Source organism: Halichoerus grypus, chromosome 14, assembly GCF_964656455.1.
Source record: "Halichoerus grypus chromosome 14, mHalGry1.hap1.1, whole genome shotgun sequence".
NCBI lineage: Eukaryota > Metazoa > Chordata > Mammalia > Carnivora > Phocidae > Halichoerus > Halichoerus grypus.
This window is the reverse complement of record NC_135725.1, coordinates 89508285-89531690: the sequence shown is the minus strand read 5'-3', so window position 1 is coordinate 89531690 and position 23406 is coordinate 89508285. Positions and strand designations below refer to the sequence as shown.

General features: G+C 43.3%; 1 protein-coding gene across 2 annotated transcripts in view; it reads left to right on the top strand.

Annotated features, from left to right (window-relative positions):
- The window catches only part of MED27 (mediator complex subunit 27), a 197282-nt gene that overhangs the window by 131325 nt on the left and 42551 nt on the right, over positions 1 to 23406 (top strand). For both annotated transcript variants that reach the window (XM_078061941.1, XM_078061940.1), the window contains exon 4: positions 2151 to 2244. In XM_078061941.1, coding sequence (XP_077918067.1) covers positions 2151 to 2244 — 94 coding nt within the window. The remainder of the gene's footprint in view (positions 1 to 2150; positions 2245 to 23406) is intronic.

Here is a 23406-nt window from a genome sequence, read left to right as displayed (position 1 = left end):
AATATACCAGGAATGGAGCAGCAGAAAAAGAAATGAAGGCATCAATCCCATTTACAGTTGCACCAAAAACAGTAAGATACCTAGGAATAAACCTAGCCAAAGAGGGGAAAGCCTATATACTCTGAAAGCTATAAAACGCTGATGAAAGAAATTGAAGATGACACCAAGAGGTGGAAAGACATTCCATGTTCATGGATTAGAAGAACAAATATTGTTAAAACATCTATACTACCTGAAGCAATCTACACATTTAATGCAATCCCTATCAAAATACCAACAGCATTTTTCACTGAACTAGAACAAACAATTCTAAAATGTATATGGAACCACAAAAGACCCCAAAGAGCCAAAGCAATCTTGAAAAAGAAGAGCAAAGCTGGAGGCATCACGATTCCAGACTTCAGGTTCTATTCCAAAGCCACAGTAATCGGAACAGTATGGTACTGGCACAAAAATAGACACGAAGATCAATGAAACAGAATAGAAAATTCAGAAATGAACCCACAATTATAATGGTCAATTAATCTTCGACAAAGCAGGAAAGAATATCCAATGAGGAAAAGACTGTCTCTTCAACAAATGGTGTTGGGAAAACTGGACAGCGACATGCACAAGAATGAAACTGGACCATTCTCCTCACCATACACAAAAGTAAATTCAAAATGTATTAAAGACCTAAATGTGAGACCTGAAACCATAAAAGTCCTCGAAGAAAGCATAAACAGTAATTTCTCTGACATCGGCTGTCTTTTTTCTAGATAGGTCTCCTGAAGCAAGGGAGACCAAAGCAAAAATAAACTACTGGGACTACATCAAAATAAAAAGCTTCTGCATAATCAAAAGAAATAGTCAACAAAACTAAAAGGTAACCTATGGAATGGAAGAAGATATTTGCAAATGACATCCAATAAAGGGTAAGTAACCAAAATATATAAAGAACTTATAAACTCAACACCCAGAGAAGAAATAATCCAATTTAAAAATGGGCAGAAGACATCAATAGACATTTTTCCAAAGAAGACATACAGATGGCCAGCAGACATATAAAAAGATGCTCAACATCACTGATCATCAGGGAAATACAAATCAAAACTACAATGAGATATTATCTCACATCTGTCAGAATGGCCAAAATCAATAACACAGGTGTTGGTGAGGATGTGGAGAAAGGGGAACCCTCTTGCACTGTTGGTGGGAATGTAAACTGGTGTAGCCACTCTGGAAAACAGTATGGAGGTTCCTCAAAAAGTTAAAAAAAGGAACTATCCTACAATCCAGTAATCTCACTACTAAATATTTACCCAAAGACTATAAAAATACTAATTCAAAGGAATACATGCACCCCAATGTTTGTAGCAGCATTATTTACAATAGCCAAATTACGGAAGCAGCCCAAGTATCCATCAGTTGATGAACAGATAAAGAATGGATAAAGGAAAAAATATGCATGTGCACACACACACACAGGAATATTATTCAGATGTAAAAAAGAATGAAATCTTGCCATTTACAGCTACATGGATGAAGCTAGAGAGTATTATGCCAAGTGAAGTAAGCCAGAGAAAGACAAATACCGTATGATTTCACTTATAAGTGGAATTTAAGAAATAAATGAGCAAGGGGGGGGGGGGGAAGAGAAGAGAACAAACCAAAAAAAAAAAAGACTGCTAACTATAGAGAATATACTGGTCTGCTGGTCACCAGAGGGGAGGTGGGTGGGGGAATGGGTGAAATAGGTGATGGGGATTCAGGAATGTTCTTGTTGTGAGGAGCACTGGATATTGTACAGAATTGTTGAATCACTATATTGTACAACAAAGTGATATTACACTGTGTGTTAACTAACCAGAATTTAAATAAAAGCTTAAAAAAAATGAAATAAAAAAGCAAGAACTAGCATTAAAAACATATCATGTAGAAATATGGAGGTAAATACCAGAAGAAAGCACTAAAAACTGGTTGGCCCTGAGAGGCAAAAGGAGGAACAAGGGAGTAGTATTTTTTGTAAAAAGACTTATAAATCCCATTTGCCTTCTTGACTATATTGCATTGATAAACAGCTGAAGAGAGAAGTCTTTAGTACACTGTAGATTTGTGTTTCTTTGACTAAGGTTCCAGTTCATTTGTGTGCATTTCTTTTTCCCACTTAGATATGTTGATGATGTGATCAGCCGCATTGACAGGATGTTTCCTGAAATGTCCATCCACTTATCCAGGCCCAATGGCACATCAGCAATGCTTCTGGTAAGTTCTGCTTGACCTGTCTGTAGGGTCATGTGGAAGAAGACTAGCCTCAAGATGGTCTCTGGCTCTGTGTCGTAGGATCTAGAGAATGGAGACTAAATCCTGGTTTGATGGTGAATAGCATATTTCTTTTCACTGGTATCCTGTAGTTTCAAAATTCCGCACATTGAAACTTGGCTTTTGAATGAAATTGCAGAGCCCATGTAAGAATGACCTAGAGAGGAAATATACTGTAAGACCATTCCACCTGTAAGTCAGTTCAGGATGTTTTGGTGAATCTTTTATATTGTCTCAAAGAAATGCCCAACTAGGGGCACCTGGGTGGCTCAGATGGTTAAGCGTCTGCCTTCCGCTCAGGTCATGATCCCAGGGTCCTGGGATCGAGTCCCGCATCGGGCTTCCTGCTAGGCGGGGAGCCTGCTTCTCCCTCTGCCTCTGCGTCTCTCTCTCTCTCTGAGTCTCATGAATAAATAAATAAAAAATTAAAAAAAAAAAAAAGAAATGCCCAACTATTGGATCCTGCTAAGAAAAACACCATCTTAAAATAGAACCAGGTTCAGGGTGCCTGGGTGGTTTAGTCGGTTGAGCATCCGACTCTTGATTTCGGCTCAGGTCATGATCTCATGGGTCGTGAAATGGAGCCCTGTGTCGGGTTCCACACTCAGCACAGAGTCTGCTTGAGATTCTCTCTCTCCCTCTGCCCCTCCCCTGCTCACTCGCGCCCCCCCATAAATAAATAAATAAATAAAACCAAAAAAAAAAATAGAGCCAAGTTCTGTGGAAAATCGCTTATAAAATCCATCATGTATTTGAAGAAAGTGTTCTGAGACCTTATCACTGATGATTTCCAATTTTGTTGTTTCTGATTTTGAGTTGCTCTGAGCAAGTTGGCCTCACACCCGCACCACTGATGTTTGCATTTGCATGAATTCACCAAAGGCAGGTGTGATTGGGAAATATAGTGGAATAGAAATGCTAAGTTTTATTAGTAATTAGAAAGGCATAGACACCTCAGGGATGTGAAGCTTTTCTAGCACTCTGTGATAATGTGTGCTTGAAGAATACTTCTCTGAACGCAGATTTTGGGGAGCCACCACATTTTACAAAAAGCAGAATTAATCGAATCAAGAGTGATGGTTTTTCATGGGCATCAGGGAGGTGAGCTTCAGGACTGAGTGTTTTTTGTGTCTTGTCAGTTGCTGCTGCTTTGGGGCCTCTTGTGAACTCCCTATACTTTAGCGTTTTACTTTTGCAGAATCTTATGAAGAGCCAGTCACCCAGGATGAGCTACGATCCCTCCAGCTGTTCGCCTGAGGAGAACGGGCTTACTGTGTGTGCGGGTGTGGTTTTCTCTTAAGAAAGGAAGAGATGTGGGCTTATCAAATGGGTGTTATTTCTTTTGTGAGAAAAAATTAGTGAACATTGGGTATCGTGCTACTTTAAATTCTTTCAGTTAAAAAGTACAGTGAATGAGTTAATACAGTGTTCTTTAATAGAAAAAGAAAACAATTTGTATCTGTCTACAAAACATGCACTATCTTTTGCCTCAGTTAAATGTACAAATTGTCTAAATTTTAAGACCCTCCAGGCCCAGCAGCTAAAACATAAATCCTGCTTTCAGCATACTTGACAGGGACCAAGGAGTTAATGAAGATAAAAATGAGAGCATCCTCAGTGAAATAGGTTTGTTCAAATTATTTCTGGGTCATTGAGCTTCCATTTCATGATGGAGGTAGGGATTTAGCATTGAAGGGAATGAGCAGAGGGAACAGGATCATAGGTAAACAGGTCTAAGATATTAGAGTTACTTCCACCTGAGAAAGCGGGCTTTTATTTCACAAGGACCTGTCAGCCCTGTCTGCTTTCCCATGGAGCTGCTGTTTTAACAGACCGATGAGGGAGTTTAGGGGCTCAATTCAGGGGAAGAACCCCATTTTATATATGCATTTTTACCCCCATGCGTGGCTAATTCAGAACACTATATGCATCTAGCCAGCTAGTTGTTACCTTCCTTAGGTGACACAGGAATTCACATAAGGTGGTGCATATTTATAGGAATAACAGTGGGAGATCTGATTCAGAATCAGATTGCTGGGTGGGTAATCATACTTTTAACAAAACTGCTTGATTTGGCTTTTACTTTCACAAGATGGCATTTTATTAGGTTGCAGACCTCTGGCCCATTTGCTGCTGCCGCCCAGACACCTTCTCTGAGGCTGAAGGGAATGCTCACCTGGCGGAGGAGCAGGATCAGCACCTCCCCTCCTGCCCTTGCTCAGCAGCTGCTCCCTGTGACCTCAGTGGAGAATGTTTGGGACCTGCACTGTAGGCAGTGAGGGCACCCCCGCGGGAGGTGTAGGCAAGAGTTGGAAGTGTTGTTTTCTGGAGATGTGTCTGGAGTACAGTGTATTCTGGAAAGCTTCGGGAGATGAGCGAGACTGACCAGGACAGACCGTTAAGGCTGGCGAAGCAGGACACACACGAGTAGTCTCTGCTGACATCTCCTTTTACCTGCCTTGACCAAGGTGCAGATTGCACCTGTGCTTTTTAATAAAATGACATCTCCTCCTGAGTCAGCCAGGCTTCCTTGAGTGCAGTCAACAGAAACCTGCTCTGATTAACTTAAGCAAGAAAAGGGTTCGGTTTTTGTCTTTGTTTTGCTTTCTAATGATGCTGGATGCTCACAGACTGGAAGGTAGAGCTGATCTGCCAGGAGGGACAAAAACCAGGATAGCTCCAGGGGCGTCCAGAGCAGGATGACGGTCCTTTGGGGACGCTCTGGGGGCCCAGAAACGGCTCCAGTTAATCTGTGCAGCATGATCTACTGCGATCAGCACATTCTGCTGACTTGTTATAGATCTCTTCCAGTTTGGGTGTATGAGTACCGGCTTGGGGCGGGGGGGGGGGGGGGGCGGGGCAGATATCTTTGTGCACATACGTAGTAAAATGACGTAAAGTCATCGAACTCCAGAGCGTTCTGTGAACGAAAGGCAGGTGCGGTGATCCGTTCTGATCCCCCGCCCACTCCCACCAAGCCAAGAAGCAGCAGCAGAGTGCCTCAGATGTATGCAGATCTGTCACTGGGGGCCACAGTCTAACATCAGTGTAGGAGGGGAAAAGGGAGGCTGTAACTTGGTACTTTTCTAGGGGATTGGGGCCAGCTTGGCTCATCGAAAGCAAAACCAACCTTTCTTTGTTGGCTGGAGGCATCAGGGCTTCAGAACCCATCAGAACCATTAGGAGTGCCCAGCTTCCGGCCTGGGCACTGCGTTTGACTTGAAGCATATACACGTATCCCTTTCACATGTGCGGACCCCCAGATAGTGCATGCGTGGGAGGGGGAGCTAGAGGAGGGAAGGGAGGACCAGTAGGTGCTCAGGGAGGGTTTGCTGCATAGATACGCGGATGACAGACAAAAGCATCTTTCTCTTCCATAGGTATCAGTTTGTCCATCTTGGCTGCAGTGGGACCTGCTGCTCGGGGAAGAGGCAGTCAGCATTGGTACTAGTTTGATTCCCGAGCTGTCAGAACAGTTATCGCCTTAACTTCTTCTGGCATCTTTGTGAGCCTTAGGTAACTGGCTGTATCCTGTAAACACCACGTCCTAGCTGATAGGAAATATAAAGTTTCAGCCTCTTACATAATCTTTAAATACACTGTGCTGGCTCTCTGCTCTGTTGGGGGGTGGAGGGGGCTGTTTTGGTGTTGTGTAAGTTAATAACTCATGATATAATAAATCCTGTTTCCGTTCTTTGAAGGGATGAGCTCAGCCATCCAAAAATAAATCTAGCTATGTTGATATTTAGTTTCAGTTAATCTACCACCTAACATCCCATTATTAATTTTCTTCAAACAGTCAAAATATTGTAAGAGTTTAACTGAGTCAGAGACTAGAACAAGCAGCTGGCTTCTTTTGGCATTTAAAATATTAATCTACAAGTTTTGACTGATTCACTAGGTATACGAACATAGAAAAGAAGAAAAGATGACGCCTCAACCATGATATTTGAAATATACCTTGATATTTTATAAATTAATCTTTATGTTATATGATTTATAAGAGAGAAAACTCATTTATCAATCTTTCTAAATATACATTTTAACTAAGCTTTAATTTCTTTAACATATTCATGCCTTGCTTTTGAATGACACATCTTTTTTAAACTGTTCAGACACATTATCTCATTTTGCCCTATCAGAAGCTCTCGCAGTAGGAAAGACTGTTGAACAGCTAACCTGCTTAACTATTCTGGGCTTCAATTTCTCCACTGGGTTCCATAGTTCTCAAACTATAGTAGACCCAAGAATCACCAGTCTAGTGTATGGGAAATGCACATCCCTGGCAGACAGCACAGAAATTCCGATTCTGTAGGTCCAGGATAGAGCCCAAGAGGCACATCTCACAGGTGCCCCACCGAAGCCTCAGGTAATCTGTGCAGCAAGTTTTGAGAACCAGTATTCCAACCCTTTGTACCCTTGAAGTTCCAGCGAAGGCCAGTCTGTTTGATAAGTCCCAGCTCTGGCGTCAGACTGTTTTATGAGCTAGGTTCCTAAAGCATTTATTCACTCCCTCAGTAAATACTCTGAGCACCAGGAGAGAAAAGCATGGTCGTGGGTGCTGCTCAGCATTGACTGAGGTCCATGCACTCTTGGAGGCTGTGTTGTGGAATGGGAAATGGACGGGACACCAGCCAGTTGTTGCCTGATATGATGGCAGATGGTGATAAGGCTAAGGGGGATGGAAGCAGGGCAGGGGCTGGAGAGAGAGGTGCCGTGGGAGTGGGGCTGGCGGTCAGGGAAGCCCTCTATGAGTAGGCACCTGCCGGAAGTGGGCTGAGGTGCTGATGGGTCCAGGAGGGGCAGCACAGGTACAAAAGACCCTAGCGGGATGACAGTGTGGGTGTGTTCGGATAAAACCAAGGAGGCGAGGATGGCTGGAGTGCTGGGAGCCAGGGGAGGAGATGAGACCGCGGAAGCCACACCGCGGTGGACCAGACTCACAGACTATGTGGAGGGCTGGGATTTTTTAAATTTTATCTTAACCTTAGGTGTAGAATTGAATTGATCATGATCCTTGATTCATGACACACTTGTCATCATTGATCTAGGCATGGCCCTTTCATATTTCTTTAATAATATAGTGAACATTTGTGAACCTACCACCCAACCCCAGAGCTAGAATTTATCTGCAACCTGTACACCAGGGAGCAGCCCCTCCCGTCCCCTGCCGCTGCCCCGTAGGGAGCTGTCAGCCTCCCTTCGTGTTTCGTTCTCTTCCCTGCCCTGTTACGAGGGAAGCTTTAACACGTATGTATCTATTCTTAAATAATGTATTCTTTAATTTTACCTGTTGTAATTAATTATTTTTAAAAGATATCATATGTTGTCTTCAGGGACTTAATTTTTTCACTCAACATTTTTTTTCCTTGGTATCATTCAAATAGTTGGTTTAGCTATAGCTTATTCATTTTGCTAATATGAAATATTCCATTATATGAATATATGCTAATTTAGTTATCCTTTTTTCTATTAGTGGTCATTGATTTGTTCCTGGTTTTGGTTTTTATACTATAAACAGTCTACTTTGAACATTCTTGTTCATATCCTTGGGACCCTGGGCTCAAGTTTTTCCCGGAGCTTTTCCTAGGAGCAGAGTGCTCGGTTTAGGGCAGTGGTTCTCAGCTGGGGTGATTTTTGCCTCCCAAGGGATATTTGGTAAAGTCTAGAAACATTTTTACTTGTCACAACTCGGGGGGAGGGGTGCTGCTGGCATGTAGGAGGTAGAGCCCAGAACCACTGCTAGCCATCTTACAGTGAGCAGGGCAGCCCCCCACCTCAAAGGGTCGTCCAGCCCAAAATCAAAGTGCCAAAGCAGAGAAAGCCTGAGTTAGGGCACCCAGACTGCCCGTGAAAACACCAAAGGGTTTTCCTAGATGGTTGCACTCATTTACACCCCACCAACAACTCCAAAGTAGCAAAACATGTCTTACCCAGACATACAAAGATTCAGGTAGTGACTTTGGTTGAACTTCAGATTTCTGAAGATCATCAGGTGCTGAAGTTCTGTGACTCCCAGCAGTCGCTTTCGGAAGCTCCACCCGTGTGTCAGCTTTTTTGTCACAGCACAGAACATTATTGGAATTCTTCGTTAAATGCTTTTTTTTTTAATGCCGTTTTATAAGATTTATTTAAAAATCCAGTCAAGAAATGGGCAGAAGACATGAAAAGACATTTTCCCAAAGAAGACGTACAAATGGCTAAGAGACACATGAAAAAATGCTCAGCGTCACTCGGCATCAGGGAAATACAAATCAAAACCACAATGAGATACCACCTCACACCAGTCAGAATGGCTAAAATGAACAAGTCAGGAAACAACAGATGTTGGTGAGGATGCGGAGAAAGGGGAACCCTCCTACACTGTTGGTGGGAATGCAAGCTGGTACATCCACTCTGGAAAACAGCATGGAGTTTCCTCCAAAAGTTAAAAATAGAACTACCCTACAACCCAGCAATTGCACTACTAGGTATTTATCCAAAGGATGCAAACAGTAATTTGAAGGGGCACGTATGCCCCAATGTTTATAGCAGCAATGTCCACATAGCCAAACTATGTTAAGAGCCCAGATGTCCATCAACAGATGAATGGATAAAGAAGATGTGGTATGTGTATATATGTGTGTGTGTGTGTGTGTGTGTGTGTGTGTGTGGAATATTACTCAGCCATCAGAAAGAATGAAATCTTACCATTTGCAATGACATGGACGGAATAGAGGGTATTATGCTAAGCAAAATAAGCCAGTCAGAGAAAGACAGATACCATATGATTTCACTCATATGTGGAACTTAAGAAACAAAACAGATGAACATGGTGGGGGAAGGGAAGGAAAAATAAAATAAGATAAAAACAGAGAGGGAGGCAAACTGTAAGAGACTCTTAACCCTAGGAAAGAAACTGAGGGTTGTTGGAGGAGAGGTGGGGGGGGAGGGGTAACTGAGTGATGGGCATTAAGGAGGGCACTTGATATTATGAGCACTGGATGTTATATAAGACTGATGAATCACTAAATTCTACCTCTGAAACTAATAATACACTATATGTTAACTAAATTAAATTAAAAAAAATTTTTAAATCCATTTTTATAGTTCTGCTTCATTTTGGACACATCAAAATTGCTTTACCAAACCTGGTTCCAAAAGACGTTTCCAAAGATCAAATCCATTCTTTGTGGCAGCAGTTCCCGATAATGGTTGGGCAACAAGGGGTCAGAGACCCTTTCAGGAAGTCTAAAGTCAGAACGATTTTTATGGCAATACTAAAACATCGCTCTCCTTTCTTACTCTTGTTTACTCACACATTCACAGTGGAGTTTTCCAGAACCTCTACACATAAGATGATGTCATCACACTGACACCTATTGATTGGCTCCAGTAGTCTTCAAACATTTCTGTTTTATTTTTAAAATGGTAAATATTGGTAGCTGTATCCCACAGAAACAGAAGTTACTTGGGGTCCTCAGTAATTTTCAAGAGTGTAGAGAGGTCCCAAGACCAAAATGTTTGAGAACTGCTACTTCAGGGAGAAGTATATTCAACTATTAAGCATATTCAAAGCAGTATATCAAACTAAATTTCAAAAAGGTGGTTCCAGAAATGTTTGTTGCAATGGCAATGATATGAATGGAAACTCATTAGTGATAAAAAACTTTGAGGTTTAAAAAAAAAAAGTCAAAAAGTATAAGGCAAAGGGATGGGAGACATTATACAGGACAGTTCTGTTTCTTCAACAGAGTCAGTGACAGGGAAAAAACAGGGAGGACAGAATGCTGAAGAGGCTCAACAGCAGCATGTGCGGTGTGGACCTTGTTTGGGTCCTGATTCAACAAACCAACTGTAAGAGAAGATTTTCGTAAGCAATCCAAGTGATCTGCACATGGTCTCCATTTCAACTGATACCAAGGAACTTGGGGTAATTTTGTTAGGGGTGATAATGACCTCGTAGTTGTGAAACAAAAGGTCTGTGTTTTAGAGGTGAGCACTGAAGTTTGTAGAACTGACACAGCTTGATATAAGAGCTACGCTTTAAAACATTGCAACAGAAGAAGGGGAGGGATAGATAAAGCAGGTGTGGCAAAATCTTGATCATTTTTTAATCTGGGTAGTTATTAAGCAGTCTCTCTTCCTTTGTGTCTGAGCATGTTCACAATCAGAAACACTGTGGATGGCCGCCCAAATGCAAGTCTCTCCACAAATTCTCCAAACAATACAGAAAAACAAAACAAATACAAATACAGAAACCACACAGTAAGCACAACTAGAAGACCAAGAATGTCCACACTCCAAACTATGTGTGATTAAAAGAAAAAAGAAAGAAAGAAAAGAAAATGCAAACAAATCCTAGTGCACTATATCACTTGTGTACTCACTGTTAAGCTTTGCTGAGGGGAAAATGCCTCACGGAAGAGGACACACTGTGTAGTTGCATCACATGAAGTTCTAGAACAGGCCAAGACTAAGGTGGATAGAAGCAGAACAGTATTCCCCTGGGAGGGATGGGGCAGGCATCAACTGGGAAGAGCATGAAGGAACATTCTGTGGTGGGGCAAATGTTCTGTATCTTCATAGAGATGCGATCTCTATGGCTGTATGCACTTTTCAGAATTCAGAGAATGGTACACTAAAGTTATATACACTTCATTGTAGGCAAATTTTACCTCAAATTTTAAATAAATGTTAAACTCTACTTAAAGATGTGCTTGCCTAAGTGTTTAGGGATGAAGTATACTAATGACTGCAACTTTCGGATGCATCAAAGAAATAAGATGGGTTGATAGATGAATAGATAGATGGATGAATCTGTGATACAGCTAGGAGAATGAAATGACAATTACAGAATCTAGCTCATGGGAATATGGATGTTCACTCTACAATTCTTCCGACTTTTTAGATATTTGAAATTTTTCATAATGAAAAATTTGAGCAAATAAACACCTCAACTGAAGACATGCCACACCCCCAAGGAAACAAACACCACAAAGCAGAAGAAAACTATGTAATATGGCACTCCGAACTGGTTTTAATATCCTCAATCATTTGGGGAAAAAGACTTTTTTAAAAAGCCCTTGAATCAGAAGTTAAGAACAGAAATGAAATGGAAAGGATTTAGTATACTTGGGAGAAAATGATAAAACTGTCTCAGAAATTAAGACTAAATTTCAAGATGTTCGAGGAAGAAGATAATCACATGAAGTTTAATAGAGAACATGGAGGAAAGGCAGGGAAACAGCCGGGAGAATGACAGACACCAAAACAAAGAAGCAGACTGGGTCAGAGGGAAGTGGTGAAGTGAGAGGCAGGCAAAGAAGATACAACGTGTATATAATCAGTCTGTGGAGAAGAAAAATGAAAGAACAGAACAAACGGTCTCCATATGTAAGACTGTAAGAAAATTTCTAAGTTAAAAAAGGGCTGAATCTGCACATCGAAAGGGCTCACTGGATGCTTAGGAAAATTGACCAGCAACAATCAAGTCTAAGATACATTCTAGTAATGCTGGCAGACTTCAAAGATAGAGGGAAAAAATCCTCAAAGCTTCTAAGCAAAAAAAAAAAAAAAAAATCCAATAACTTACAAGGCAAAAGAATTAGACTGGCATCAGGTGTCTCAAAAACAATACATAAAGCAAAGCAGTGATGGAGTGGCATTTTCAAAGAAAGCATGAATCAAGGATATATGTGTCTTTCAAGTAGCAAGGCCCGGAAAAACCATTTTAAACATAAAAGAATTCTCTGCCTGTCAGCCCATCTTGTGGAATCTGCCAGAGAATGAGCTACATCCACCCAAGAGCTGAGTGGGGAGCCCAAGCCTAAGGACTGACAGTGAGCATGCGATGTGTTCAGTTGTTGATGCAAGACTATTTGTGTGTGTGATAGATGAGCATGGAAGGACACCATTAAAAATTGATAAACGAGATGCTATCTAAGAAAAATGGGAGTCTACGGGCATTAAAATGTATAGGTACAAAGTAAGCAGACTGGGTCAGCATGAGAACAAAAATATAAGCCTTCCTGAATACAATCCATCAATCAGTAACTGAGTGAGCAAGCAAAGACAACATCACTCAGAGAAGGAAGCATTGGAAAGATAGTACACATGGTAACTATGTAATTATGTGACTAAGTTGAGACCATATATATCAGTAAATATGAATGAATTTAATGCAATCATTAAAAGATTTTTTTCGGTTGATTAATTAAAGTTCATATGGAAGAGAGGATAGGAAGACACCAAAAAAAACTTGTCTCTTGGGCATTGAAACATACTCTAAAGCTTCTCTAATTAAAACTGTGTGGTATTGGCTTATCCGTAGACAAACAGGCTAGTAGAATAAAATAGGCAAGAGGTAGACTCAACTACATATGAAACTTTAGCGTAAGATAAGGGTAGCATCTCAAATTGACAGGGCTTCAGTCATAGAAAGGAAGAAGCTTTTAGGTGGCCAAAAACATCATAGTAAAGTCAAGGCAACCGGCAGTTGGGGAGGAAATATTAGCAACATATATTACAGATACGGAGCTAACATCCCTAAGATCATTTTTTAAATCTTAAAAAATAAAGGGGAAAAGACCCAAAATGGGGTAGAAAATGGGGGGGTAGACAATTCATGCCCCCCCAAAAGACATAAAAATGGTACTTATACAGGAAAAGATATTCACCCTTACCCATCAGTAGAGAAATGCAAATTAAAACCTCACTGAGGTGCCACTTCCCACTACCAGACTGGCAAAAATTTAAAAAGTATCACAACACATTCTCTTGGTAAGCCCCCAAGGAAACACACACCACCGTACGTTGCTGGTGGGAACGCAGAGCAGTGCAGCCCCTTTGGGGGGACTTTGGCAACGTCTAACACAACTGTGCGTGCATTGTATTTTCACCCAGCAGCGCTACTCCAGGAAGTTACACCGCTCACGTACCTCCTACAGTACGAACATGCACGTCCACAGGCTTATGAATCGCAGCTTGTTTGTAATTGCAAAACCCTGGAAATGACCTCCGTGCCCTAGCAAAGGAGAGGGGCTGCATAAATTATGACACAACCACACTGTGGGGCCACGCCATTCCTGTTTTCATCTTTAAAAAAGAACGCAGAAGACCTCTGACTCCTATGAAGTGATTTCCAGGATCTATTGTTGGGAGCAAAAAAGCAAAGTGCAAGAGTGTTCTTTAATATGCTTCCTTCTTGGTAAGAAAGAGAGGATATCAAATAACCATCATCTGCTCATCTCTAAGGGGAAACACACAGAGAAATCGGGGAGAGAGTTGCGTGGGCAGAGAGTAGGTCGGATGTGTGTGGGGAGGGGTGACACGGCTCTGAATGTACCTTTTGTATAGTTTTGACTTTCAGACCATGTTAATGTTTCATATAATAAATAAGCATTTATGTAATCATGCATGATTCTAGGATTAAAACTTGTAAAAGAAACACTGTCCTTTCTGGTATAGAATTCATTGGGCACAGAGAGGCTGTCCTAATACTAGATATTTCTTCCATAAGTTTCCTCATGTGCTAAGCGTGTTCTCTGTGCCAGGCCTGAGCTCCTTTCTTTACACGTTGCCACCTCACCCCCAGTTGGGACCCCAGGTGCTGGGTGGCTCAAGGCACACAACTGAAAGATAACCCCCAATCGTTAGTGACAGTGTGACAGGTCGGACTCTAGTCTGTCTGACTCAAGAGTTCAGACTTTCATTCATTTGTGAGAGATCACCTGAAGCTCCTGCCTGCTCAGGGTGCCACTTGGAGTATCCAGCCTCCCTGTTGCCGGAGATGAACTTGGGACTCAGCACCCCAGGAATGGGAAACTACGCTAGGGACATAATAGGGAAGGGGTCGTGGCCTCGGTAATTTTTCTGGACCCACTTGATTTGAGGTTTCTTAGGCAAAGTATGTGTGTGCTTCTGCTAAATATACTTGGCTTCAGCTTTGAAAGCATGTGATTTTAAGTTCTGTGTAGATTCAGTATTCTGTTAAAACATACAGATGTCGTTTTGTGGGCGCTCCCTATCCTGTTTCTACTTAATCTTCTAAAATTAGCTGGTGCTGTAATGGCAGGGATCCTGACCTTGGTCCATGACCCCCTGGGAGGTGATGGATAGGCTTCCAGAAATCTCTGCAGTTTTTGTGTGTAGATGCACTTACTTCTGTGCCTCTTCCTGAGGGACAGAGGCTGTGGCTTCCATTAGAAAAGGCGCCTGGTGCCCAGAAAAGGCTAATTACACTGGTCTTAAACCCCAGCTAGAGCTCCCAGTCCTGTCTCTTTAGGTTACCTGGTCGGTCATCTGCTGATGCAGCTTCTACTCTGCGTCCTCTCGTTTTATACTCAGTACATCTTACACTTGTACTCGCTTCCGGGTGAGTTTCTGGTGGCTTCCAGGTTATAACAGCGCAGCGCTAGAAGTACTGCTGTTAGCCATGCGGGCCATGCATAGGAAGCAGACGGGTTTGAGACTTCCAGGCACCAGAGCGGAGAAGCTTAAAAAAATACTTGGGCATTAAATCTGGTTTTCAGTTTTCTGACAACTAAGCCTTTAAAAACATTTTTTTTAGTTATATAATTTTCTGACACAAGCTTTTTTTTCTTTTTTTCTTTTTTTTTTTTAAAGGATTTTTATTTATTTGACAGAGACACAGCGAGAGAGGGAACACAAGCAGGGGAGAGGGAGAAGCAGGCTTCCCGCAGAGCAGGGAGCCCGATGCAGGGCTCGATCCCAGAACCCTGGGATCACGACCTGAGCTGAAGGCAGTCGCCCAACCAACTGAGCCACCCAGGTGCCCCACAAGCATTTTTTTTCTTAGAACTAATTTCAAAGAGCAGTTTATACTGTTTCTTTCCTTCCTTCCTTCTTGTTTTCAAATACCATTTCCTAGTATATGTTTCGTCTTTAGTTTCTGTAGCTATTAATTCAGCATAGTCATTCCCAGAGGCAGTGGTGCACTTACATCTGTCATCTGAGTGTGTGTTTAGTTTGATAGTTGCCCTGATTCCCTAAAAATAGTCTAAATTAACGAAAGCCCAGTGAGGCACCCCAGAACCACACCCCAAAATACCAGTATGCCAGTAGTCATCAGGTTCTGCCATTTCTAAGGATACCCTTTAAAGCCCAGAACTCACATCTACAACTTCCCTCAACACATGTCAATTGCATTTGCCCCCCCAAATATTAGGAAGCATATTCCATGAACCTTAACAGGTATATTTCATTAAGCTGGCATTTACAATAGTGAATATAAATGTTGGAGAAAGCTATTTGGAGTTGGATTTTACTTTAAAAATATTTTGAATGCATTATATGAAATTAACGTCTGGTAGAAACAGGTGACACCTACCTTTGTGAGGCAGGGTGAACGGTGGGTTGAGGGAATGCACTCTACCACAACTACTGTAACTTTTTTTTTAATTGTCTAATTCAGTTGGATTCAGTGCTAAGTGGTGGGTCTTAGTTCAGGGTACCCGATTTCCAGACTCCTCGTCTTATACTCTGCCCCCAGTGTGACAGCTCTCTGTTCCAATACTTACTTCATTCTTGTAACAAATACTTACTGATCAAATACCATGGAAAAGATAACTCCGAACTGTCATGTCAAGCAGTGAGCCATCCCCATACATGCAGAATGCCGCATGCACGTTCCTGATGTGCTGTCAGTCCTGTCTGGTGTCTTCCAGCCAGCCCCTCCACCCATCCCCCCTGCTCTCCACTCTGTTGCCGGAACTCTTGCCATAGCCATCCAGTTGGTCTCCCAGTCTCCTTGTTTCTGGACATTCTGCCTCCTCTCCATCTTCCACATCTGACTGATCATCCCAAAGGGCAGGTCTCACCATGCCCATGTCCTACTCTGTTGGCTTCTTATCGCTTGCAGGATATATAAGCCCTCCTCTGTAGGGAAGCCTGTGTGGTCTCTATAACCTGGCCTCAGTTTACCTTTCTGCCCCTCCTCTCCCCACCTCTCTCCCCTCTGCCTGGGCATTCTCAGTGCTCTCTAGTGCTCCCAGTGGAGGCACCATTGGCATTTTAGATGGAATGGTTCCTCGGGGTATGGAACTGGCCCATGTATGGCAGAAGTTTTAGTGTCCCTGGCGCCAAGCTGTTAAATGCCAGTAGCTCTCCTCCACTTACTGTGACAAGTGCAAATACCTTCTCATTTCCAGAGACTCCTTGGGAACCACAGCGTCTCCAGATACTCCTGCCCATTTGCTTCTGTGTTTTGTGCCTGTCCTTCCTTCTGCCTGTGGTGTTCTTGTCCACCTCCTGCCCTTTCTGGCAAAACTGCTATATGTTCTTTAAGATTGGGATCTAATGTTACCTTTCAAGAAGTCCACCCTTACTTCAGGCTGAGATGGTTTCTTCCTTTGTGCTCCCACGCCCTGTTTATGCCTGTATTAAAGGAATATACTGTGTACAGAGATGCCATGGATCGATCTGAAATGGGTCGCTTTGCTTTAAAATGCACATGACAGTACCTACAGTATCATCTGGTACATGCACAAAGCCCTCCTGAAAACCCTAAAGGGGAAGTGCTGTGATCTGGCCAATTACCTGTGAGCATCTGTGTGTCCACGTCATTATGTGACATTACATGGCTCTCGATACTAGACTTGGGGAACTTTACAAAGAAGGAGGATTCCCTTGGGGCTTCATAATCACCGTAGGACAAAGAGACAATGTAAATTATTATTGTTGGTCTTGTTACTAGAAGAACAACGATACTGATAAACAGATTCTCTGAATCCCTTGCACCTTGTCTCAGAGTTTGTATTTGACCAAATGGAGCCATTTCTCTCAGCGCCCACTGCAATCAGTAATGTGAAGCAAAAATGATGTTACTCTTCCCGAGTCATAATCTTTGTTTTGAAGAGTTATTAACACAGGAGCCCAAGCTGCTATTTCCTTTAGACAATTGGGTTGTCCTGTTTCAGATTTATACACAGCAATTGAATCTCATTAGCCCAGATATCCACTGCATAGACCAGGCATGTAAATAATTGAAACCTTCCAGAGCTATATTAAATCTTCAACTGATTTTAAAAGCAGTTTATCTTGGCATTTTACTTTATTCTCTAATCTCAATCTACACAGTTGATTTTTCCTCCAGTTAATCTTTTCCTTTTGTCTGGGCGTTGAGATAAAACAGTTGCTCGATTCTAATAAAAGTGACATACACAATCCATTTCCATTGGCAATTGGATTAAAAGATGAATATGAGTCTACACTAATATGGTCTACAGTATTATTAATTACATAAACTGTATTATGTTTCATTTTAATTACAGTTAATTGAATGAACTGTGCTATGTGCACTTATCAGAGCAGTGGTGGTCATCACCATCACTAACCCAGCCCCTCAGCAAACACCAGTGAGGATGTGGCTCTGGAGCCCACACGGGGGTCCAGTTCCTGGCTGGGCCGCTGCTGGCCGCGTGACACTGAGTGTCACCTGAACTCCGTGCCGTCATTTACCCTGCCACCCGGAGCTGCTCAGAGTCCTCTCTTGTGGGGTTGTTGTGAGCTCTACCTCTTCTACCACCTCTACCTCCACTACTACTGTTAATCCAGGCAGCATGCAGTGATTTCTGCTGGACCTTTGGTGAAGATCATGGCATTTCATAGATGTTCATGACGTAGTTACCATGATGACCATCGATCACAAACATTGTGAATAAGAAAATTTCTTTTTTTTTTTTTTTAAAGATTTTATTTATTTATTTGAGAGAGAGAGAATGAGAGACAGAGAGCATGAGAGGGAGGAGGGTCAGAGGGAGAAGCAGACTCCCTGCCGAGCAGGGAGCCCGATGCGGAACTCGATCCCGGGACTCCAGGATCATGACCTGAGCCGAAGGCAGTTGCTTAACCAACTGAGCCACCCAGGCGCCCAGAAAATTTCTTTGTTTCTGTTCAGAAATCCTTTGTGATCATGTGGGACCTTTTTTAAACATGAAAATACTTACCTTCTCTTTTTGCCCCTCATTCTTGCCTTATAATTCTAGCTAAAATTACACGGTGATGGTCTTCGTGTCAGCTTTTAAGGTGGCTGCTTGTTTATTTTACAGGACATAAAATACCCTATCTCTCCGGTTCTTTAAGTGGGAGGTTTACCCACGTGGGGGCTTGGTTGGGTTTCGCCTTTCATCATAGCCACTCCTGTTCCTTCAGGATCTCCCCTCCTTTCCCTGCGTATTGGTTCTCAGTCTTTGCGGATTTCTCTTCCTCTTCCCAAAGCGTCAGTGTGTCCCGGGACTCAGTTCTTGGACCTGATCCCTCCTCTGTCTACTCGTATTCCCTAGATGACCTCAGATACCCCATGGTTTTAAAGATGTTCTGTTAGCAGGTGATGCCCAACTTGACACCCTTAGTCCAGGTCTTCCCTGGGCTTCAGCCTCAAATCCCCACATCTGCTGACGTCTACACTTGATTTCCGCACTTGGTACGTGAGCAGTGGCCCCTGCGTCAGTCCGTGACACCTCCCTTCTTCCTGTCGCCCCCCCTGCCTCTTCTTTCTCACCTGGATTATTGCAACAGCCTCCCAGCTGGCCTGTCTGCTTCTGCCCTGGCACCTCTGTCATCTCTACACCGTGCAGCTGGAGACTGCCCAGAAGACTCTGCCAGCTTCCCATCACACTTAGAGACCTCTTCGCACTCTAAGGTCCACCGTGTACCGCCCCTTTCTCCCATGTTACGTCAGGCCCCATCTCCTACCACCTGCCCCTGGCTCACTCCACGACAGACACACTGGCCTTCTCGTGGCTTCTAGAGTACATCAGGGCTGCCACTGCCTCAGGGCCTTTGCACCAACTGTGCCCTCTGCCCCTGGCTCTCTCCTTCACTTCCTGAAGGTTCCTGGGTCTTGCGTGAACACACTGTTTTAAAATAGCACCCTACCCACCCGCAGCCACTCTGTCTCTGCCTCTGCTCTATTATTCTCCATAGCATTTTCACCATATGGCATGGTATTAACTTCTTGTCGATCTCCACCCACTGGAATATGAGCTCTGTGAAGGCAGAGACCTTGTTTTGGCCACTGCTGTATCCCTGGTGCCTAGAACAGTGCCTAGCACATGCTGAGTGCCCAGTAAGCACTTTTGAAGTACATGAATGTGCTGTTTTGCAGTGTAACCCACACCAGCCCTCGGAGGTGGGTACTGCACCGAAAAGCAACATAAGTTGCTAGAGGCATGTAGCAAATAAGGGGCAAAGCTGAGGTTTAACCTCTATCGGTTTGACTCCAAAGTGCATGTTCTTTCTGCTATCCTACATAGCTTCTCGTTTCTGGGTGCTTCTGAGCTGCCACCGAATCTCTAGAATGTTACTGTGCTTTTGAAGCCTCTCCATCTTGATTTTGTTCACCATTGTCACCGAAAACTTCTTGAGTGCCTGGTTTCCACAGAGCTTGCACCAGTCATAGAAGATGAAAGGCGGGGGTCAGTGCCTGGTGCCTGCCTGTCCGCGCTCAGCCTTGAACAAATCCCCCACTAGACGGGGAGGTCTTCCAGAAAAACAATAATGTTACGGAAATACTCCTATTTCGCAGGCTCAGAACTGTGCCTAGCCCCGAGGAGGCACCTGTTAATAGCTGTTGAACTAACGAATGAACACAAGGAGCACAAACAGCTGCTAGGAGAGTTCAAGTTCTGCGTTTGTTTGTTTTAATTCAGCAAAGACTGACTTGAATACTGCCCTTGGTAGGCACCTCACCAGTGTTCAGAGAATCGCTGGAGTCCCCGGTGCTTGTTGGAAACATCAGTTTCACCCCGGTGCTCACAGGGTGAAGCAGGGTTGGGCATCTGGTTCCGAAGGAGTTGGGTGGGACTCACGCCTTGAGAAACTCACTCCCTGCTGCCCAGTGAAAATACAGACTGCAGGAGAGACATCACAACTGGACCATCAAGGAAGGGGTGAGATTTTGGTGAGCTGCCAGAAAAGCTTTCTATGTAGGGAGAAATAAAACTCACACGTGAGACTTGTGACCCTAGAACAGTGTGCCCCTGCCACCACCGTGAATATAATTCTGATCACTGCTACCACGTGATGTACCCGCTGTGTGCTCCTCTATTTGGCCCTGCATCTCTGAATGCTTAGTGATTTGATTTTCCCAACCAGCCCCTCAATGCAAGATGTTACTGCCATTTTATAGACAAGAACACTGAGACCCAGAAGGTTAGATAATGTGTTCAAGGTCACATTAAGTGGTAGAGCTGGGGTTTGAACCAAGATCCAAGAAGCGCCAAAGTCCTGGTCTTTCCATCACTCTCCTACTGTCCATGAAGAGGTCCCATGGATTCAAAGAAATACAGGAAGCTCCCAGTACAGGCAGGTAACTGGGGGAAATGCATTGAAATGCTTCCAGTTTTCTTTAAAGCTTCTTAAAAGAATGATGGTTTTGATAACATTTAATTTTGGTAGGCAATGCTTTCTGAATATACTCCTGACTTTCCCGATTCTATTTTCTTCTTTCACACAGCCTCTATCAAATGATTGTTTTGTTGATAAATTTAGTGTGCAGTTGGGACTTATATGTAGATTGTACCTACCCTCAAAGGGAGAGAGGATTTTATAGTTTCCATTCATTCTCATTAAAATCAGAACATTTGCATCTTAACTTTTACATCTTGTTCCAGGAATTTTAAGCAGTCTGATTGTATGGAAGTGGGTCGTATTAATTGCAAATGGGCTAGACATCTGCTCACTAACACGGAATGATTTTTTTTAGCTCTATTTTGTTTTTATATATGATCTACCAGAACGATTAAGTGAGGGCTGTCGGTGATGCTGTTTCAAGACTAGGATTTTCAGAGACTTACAGTGTAACCATAAAAATAAATTTAATCCCAGTTCTTGAACTGGGAGTAATTAAATGTGTTAGAGTTGATAGATTTTTATCCACAGTCTATCCAGGAGCCGTTTTCGATCCTTGGAGCCTCTGTGGGTCTTGTGCACGGGAGTCCAACTCCAGTGGGTTCCAGGCTCTGGGGTACGGGAGAGAGGAGCAGAATTGCTGTCTTGTGTCTGTCTGCAGGGAGCGAACAAGGAAAGGTGTGTGTCTAAGGCTCCAGGCTGCTGGAGGCTGGTTGAAATAGGCAAGTTATTTGTTCCCTACTAGTGATATAACAGTGGATTTCTTGGAACACTAACTCTTAAGGAAATTTGTATGTGCCATAGATTTAGGAAGTACTAACTGGTTAAATAAAGGTAGAAATAAGGTTCTTTCTGTTAACTTTAAAAATAAAAGTTATTTTACCAGCACAAACGGGTTTAGTCGGGAATAGCAGAGAATTGCAGTTCGGGACATGCAAGCTACGGCAAGACCACAGGCAAGTCCAACAAAGAAAGGAGAGGAGCATGACTTTATGGAGAAGGAAGAGGACATTGGGAAGGGATGTCCTGAACCGAAGTCCACTGGAGAAAGGCAGGAGTTCAGGGCGAGGGTGGGTCCCCACTGGCTGAGTTGCTGGGGTCGTGGATTTCTCGTCGGAGAAGCAGCGTCCGTCCTTCCCTGTTGGGTCTGTAGTCATGATTCCCTCCTGTGGCGGGGGCCTCTGCTGGGGTCTCTAAGTGATGGTTCTTCTGCGACTACTGTCGAGTGGTATGTCCCCCTTCTGGCCTCCTGCCTCTACTTTAGCAGGCTTTCCCTTGACTCCTTTCACTTTCTCGCGGTCCTCTTCAGAACATTGAATATGCCTGCATGCACCATGAATCTTTGAGAGGAGGACAGACTATATGGAGTTTTCCCAGCGTGGTTGACCACGGCCTCCTTTTCATGGAATACACATTGGGAAATGTTGTCTTGGTGAAGTCCCCTAGGACTTCTTTTTAACTTAGGAACTGAGGAATCCTGTTGGTGCAGTCTTAGTCGTATAGCATACTGTCCCGTCTCAGTTCCTCAGGGACGTTGCCGCAGCCATGTTGCCATCCTGGACCTTCCAGGGCCTGGCTTTCTTCAGAGTTGCAGGTCCCAAGCCAGTGGTGCCACTGGCCCAGTTGGGGGGCAGGAGGGAGTTGGGGTCTCTGTGTACCCATGCATGTCCACATCTGACAAGGAGAAGAAGGTGATAGGTGCGTTAGCATCAGTGATTGGGAAAGGACAAGGAAAATAGGTAAAAGATAAAAAGAGTTCTAGAACGAGTGACATTTTTCCTAAAGTAGTTTCCTGACCCTGATCCAGTGCCTGTTATGTAGAGGGGCCCAAGTCAGTATTTGTTGAATGAATAAATTGTTAGGTGCCTTGAGGCTTTTGCAGAAAAGATCTAATGTTGATATACCATCATATTCTGTTTCAGGTTAGTTGCCAAATGTATACAATCTAGAACAGTGTGCCCCTGTTAAAACAATTATTTCTGCAAATAACAGATGTCCTTTTCATACAGAAAGATCTATGTGTACTGCCTTGCCACAGAGCAGATGTTCCTGGGCATTATCATTCTAGGAGTGGGAATGGGTTTTAACCGATTGATCCAGAACCTTTACTTCATCTCTCTTGGAACCAGTGACAGAAAGCTGACAAATGTTAAGAGCTGTCGTCTGCTACCATGGACCCGAGCAAAGCTAGTTGACCCACGAGAGGGGTGAGGCTGCAATTTGAACCCATGGCCTAGACCTCATTCACGTCAGGCATCTGAAGCACTAGCATCATGATCATGGCAATCCAAATCCTTTTCCTGATGCTCAGCTGTGATGTTTTCCCGTTCAGTCCCCGCCGACTGCCGAATAGGGCTTGTTACCCAAAGGAAGGATCACTTGCTCACCCTTAATATGGGGAAATCATTTAGAGCACTTAATTTGTGTTGACTCTTTATCGGTGCACTATTGCAATTAAGTTAGATTAATGAAAGGTAAATTCCAGTCTATACATGAAAAAAAATCTCTTGTAAAGATCCTAATTAGTATGTGTTTCTATTTAGCCTCTCATGGTTTAATTGCATCCCATCTTGCTATTTACAAACAGGCATCATTAAAGAATAATGAGAGTGTGAAGAGCATTAATACTAGCAGCAGATGAGGTAACTGGAGGTTGGTGGGGAGAGGAAGGGACGGATGGGAAGTCTGCTGGTTTGCATTATTTCCAGGAAGGAGAGTGCAGAATGACACTCTGAAGCAGTCCTCACGGGGAGG